Genomic DNA, 3556 nt, shown 5'->3' with positions numbered 1-3556 from the left:
CAATTTATTTGATTTGATCTATAGTACATATTATCGTGAACCAACTTCTTGTACACTTAGGCTAATATATAAATTACAACCTGTTTTAATTTTGATTTCTCATATTCAATTAGTACCCTGCATGTGATTTAACTATTGGTTGAATTCGATAAAATTAAGTAGCTAATTAAAATTATCCACTAATTAGAGGAAACATAGTGTTAGGGGCCATTGTATCAATTATGCCAGAGAAATTGAAAAAAATCTTCATTTGCCTGCCACTTACGCCAAATCCATAAAATTATTTTCTTTACCAATTATGATCCCAATGTTTAAATTATAAATTAGTTACGGGTATTATGCTTCATTGGACTAAGTCACCGAAATTGCATATTTGTATATATGTTGTTGTTGGAATTCCTCAGTTACACATAAAATTGAATTCTAGGATTTATTTAAGAATTTGAGATATATCCAAACATGTGAGAACATATTATGGTTTTGGGAAAAGTCTTTATTTTTAAGAGAATAAATAATTATGAGATTTGAAAAATTTCTCTATAGCAAATTTTAGTAAACTATTGTCACATGATGTTATGCATTGCATGCGATGCGGTTTTAAATTCCTTTCCTTTTATAAGAAAATTTTGGTTGCGATCTAAACTCAAATAAAATAAAATAAACAAAAATATTTGGGTCGTTACATAAACCTTCAATCTCTTATCTCCCCTTGTGGCGTGATCCAGCATGCCCTTGCTGGCCCTTATAGCAACTTTTTTTGCTTGAGCAACTTTCCATTTCCTCTCTGATTCAAAGTCCTGCTAGTAACACAGTCGTTATAGAAACCCACAGTCGTTATAGAAACCCAAAAAATTGATCATATAAAAGGAAAATTTTAATTACCTTCGACAACCAAACCATCTCTTCCAGAACATGATCCCAGTGCGCTTTAGGACGTTGAGGTTCTTTGGGAGCTTCCAGTGCCTAGAGTAATAAATTACCAATTAAAATAAAACATATCAAATACATCAGTCCAGCATATCCCAGCTCCCAAATTTGTACATTAATGTGAAGTACCCATGTCAAGATGTTCTTTTGCCATGATCCAATCTATATTTTCAAAGGCTACCAATTGACCTAGAACAAGATTAAAATCACTCATGATGAATGTCCTGATGAGAGATAGAATCCCAACTACAAGTCATTTAGCATATGTACAAACTGGCAACTGTATGAGCTGAGAAAGACAATATCTAAGGGTGCTTTCTTTTAAACAATTTTATGGATATGATTTTGAATTCAGGTTTCGAATCCAAATACTGAATTTGGTTGGACATTAATTCAGGGATTATCAAATCATTCCAAATCCTACAATTAGCTCTACTCCTTTCCAAGGAAAGCTATTCTGCAACGGTTTAAACACTACCACTGCTTAAGTTAATGAAAATATGTTATGGCGTAGAAAGATATCTGAGAGGGGAAAAAAGTGGTATTAAGATCTTGAAAGCAAATCTTCTTCCGAACAACAGGATTACATTTACGGCTCTCAAGTTCAAGATTTGTATTCTCAAATTTATAATTCCAAATCTCAATCCAGATTTAGAAACATACTATATTTTTCCTTTAATACACTTAAAAAGGCATAAATACACATGGTAGATCTGACCAGTGAAAACATCAAATAAATTTAGAGTTACTTCAAGCAAGGAAGTATAATCATGGTTAATGTTTATGTAATTTGTAATAGATAGTTTCGCACGTTCTTATACAAAAACATTACCACATTCACATAAAAAAATGTATGTAATATAAACATCAATAAAAAGAATGATATGAATTTACCCTTTGCCGCCTAGCCCGGGATTCATGATCAAGCTTGGACCGTGGACCTTTGGAGGCCATAATTACCCCCAAGATGCCTATCTCATACTTAAAGCTAGAACAAAAACAAAAAATTTAATAATGAGAATTGCATGTTAGTTCACTCTATGTATCACAGAAAATGCATCAACAATAAGACAGCAGTAAGACGTGGCAACGTGAAAGTGTGCAAACCATAAAATGGGTCAAAATGGATTGTCCGACGCTAGCACCAACCTAACAGTATTAACTCAAGGATATCTTTCAAATGCAAAAGAAAAAGTTTAAATAAAAAAAGGGCACAAAATTCAGGTCTTTGGGTTAGAGTCAATTTTCCTTTTCTTTAGTTCAGGGTATTTGTACTTTTCCGCCTCTGGCTCGGTTAGGTTTACCATATATGGGTAAAAGTTAAGCACAATTATTCATACTTTTTTCATATGTGAAGAAATTTAATCAATGTTGCACCATCCAGGTGGAATTCATGTAAAAGAGAAAAATGTATGGCATCACAAGTAGTCAAACCCGCAGAAGATGTCAAGGTCAACTACACCAAGCTAAATATATGGAATGAATTCAGTCCAATGTTTGTTAGTGACATTCAAAAGAAAAGGAAAAAATATATATAATGTAGTTCTCAAAACACTGACATCAACGTGCATGCACTCTAGCAGGGTGGGATAAACTGAGAAAGCCAAGGCACACAAACATTAGGAGTGCCAACAGAATTCCAGCAAAAAATTATGCTGCCTTTGATTAATATACGTTTTGCAACTCTGCGTAAAAGAGAGTAACAAATTCACGTGTTATATTTTACACAACTACAGTAGAATTAGATATGCACATTGCAAATTCCAACACAATTGTAACGGTGCTTTCAATTTAATAACAAGGCAATCTCCTTCATTCCACATATACTGACACATCTCATTCTAGAGGTGTTCCAAAACCATGCCAAATGCTTTATCCATTTAAGCTAGTGACACATCCTATCCTTTTACAGTCAAAAGATATAACGTCCTTAACGATATCATATGACAGCACTTCCCTAAACATAAAGCCAAATATCCTGAAATTTTTCAAACCTTCCCATCATATGCCGAAATTTATTCAAAGATATTGAGATTTTTATCAGCACAAAACTAATTTTAAACTTTCAGTATTTCTGATTCATGGTTAAGTCTTCGCAGTCACTGTCATCTAAAGATTCGAAGTCTGCTTACTCATATTGGACATCAAAATGGAGAGAGAGAACAATTGTGAACACTTGAAAAGGCACTTGGTTTTATAGCATATTAATGAGGATTAACTTGATCTAGAACAAGTAACTTTGTAGACAAAACCCCTAGAGCCCAGTATAAAATAAGCGATCATATATACTCTCCAACAGGCCGCCTCAGAAGATTACTTGTATTTTATGTTATATCCTTTCATCAATGGCAATGTGCAGTTGCCTAAGGCTATTGGCACCAATTTGCCACACCTGGGAGCCTTCAAGGTCGTGTTTAGCCTTTCCATCAGACAGAAATCACCATCTCCATAGAAATAAAGGAGAATTTATTAACCAACTCCATTAAGAATGGCTTCCAACGTAAATCACTGTTCTAAGTAGAATTGCCTTTCATACACGAAAGCTAACTATTGACTTAATCTGATCGTATTTCGGCCATATATGATCACCAACCTCTCTCTCTCTCTCTCTCTCTCTCTCTCTCTCTCT

At 34.0% G+C, this 3556-nt stretch overlaps 1 protein-coding gene across 1 annotated transcript in view; it reads right to left on the bottom strand.

Annotated features, from left to right (window-relative positions):
* The window catches only part of LOC111374879 (protein PHOTOPERIOD-INDEPENDENT EARLY FLOWERING 1-like), a 12536-nt gene extending 8997 nt beyond the window's left edge, over positions 1 to 3539 (bottom strand). The window contains exons 1-3 of the mRNA XM_022997639.1: positions 1822 to 3539; positions 883 to 963; positions 690 to 797 (exon numbers count right to left, since the gene is read on the bottom strand). Coding sequence (XP_022853407.1) covers positions 690 to 797; positions 883 to 963; positions 1822 to 1881 — 249 coding nt within the window. The 5' untranslated portion in view covers positions 1882 to 3539. The remainder of the gene's footprint in view (positions 1 to 689; positions 798 to 882; positions 964 to 1821) is intronic.
* Positions 3540 to 3556: the final 17 nt, after the last annotated feature.

The sequence above is a fragment of the Olea europaea genome, chromosome 2 (genome assembly GCF_002742605.1).
Source record: "Olea europaea var. sylvestris chromosome 2, O_europaea_v1, whole genome shotgun sequence".
NCBI classification, from domain to species: domain Eukaryota; kingdom Viridiplantae; phylum Streptophyta; class Magnoliopsida; order Lamiales; family Oleaceae; genus Olea; species Olea europaea.
The sequence above is the reverse complement of the archived record's forward strand: the minus strand, read 5'-3'. Positions and strand labels throughout refer to the sequence as shown.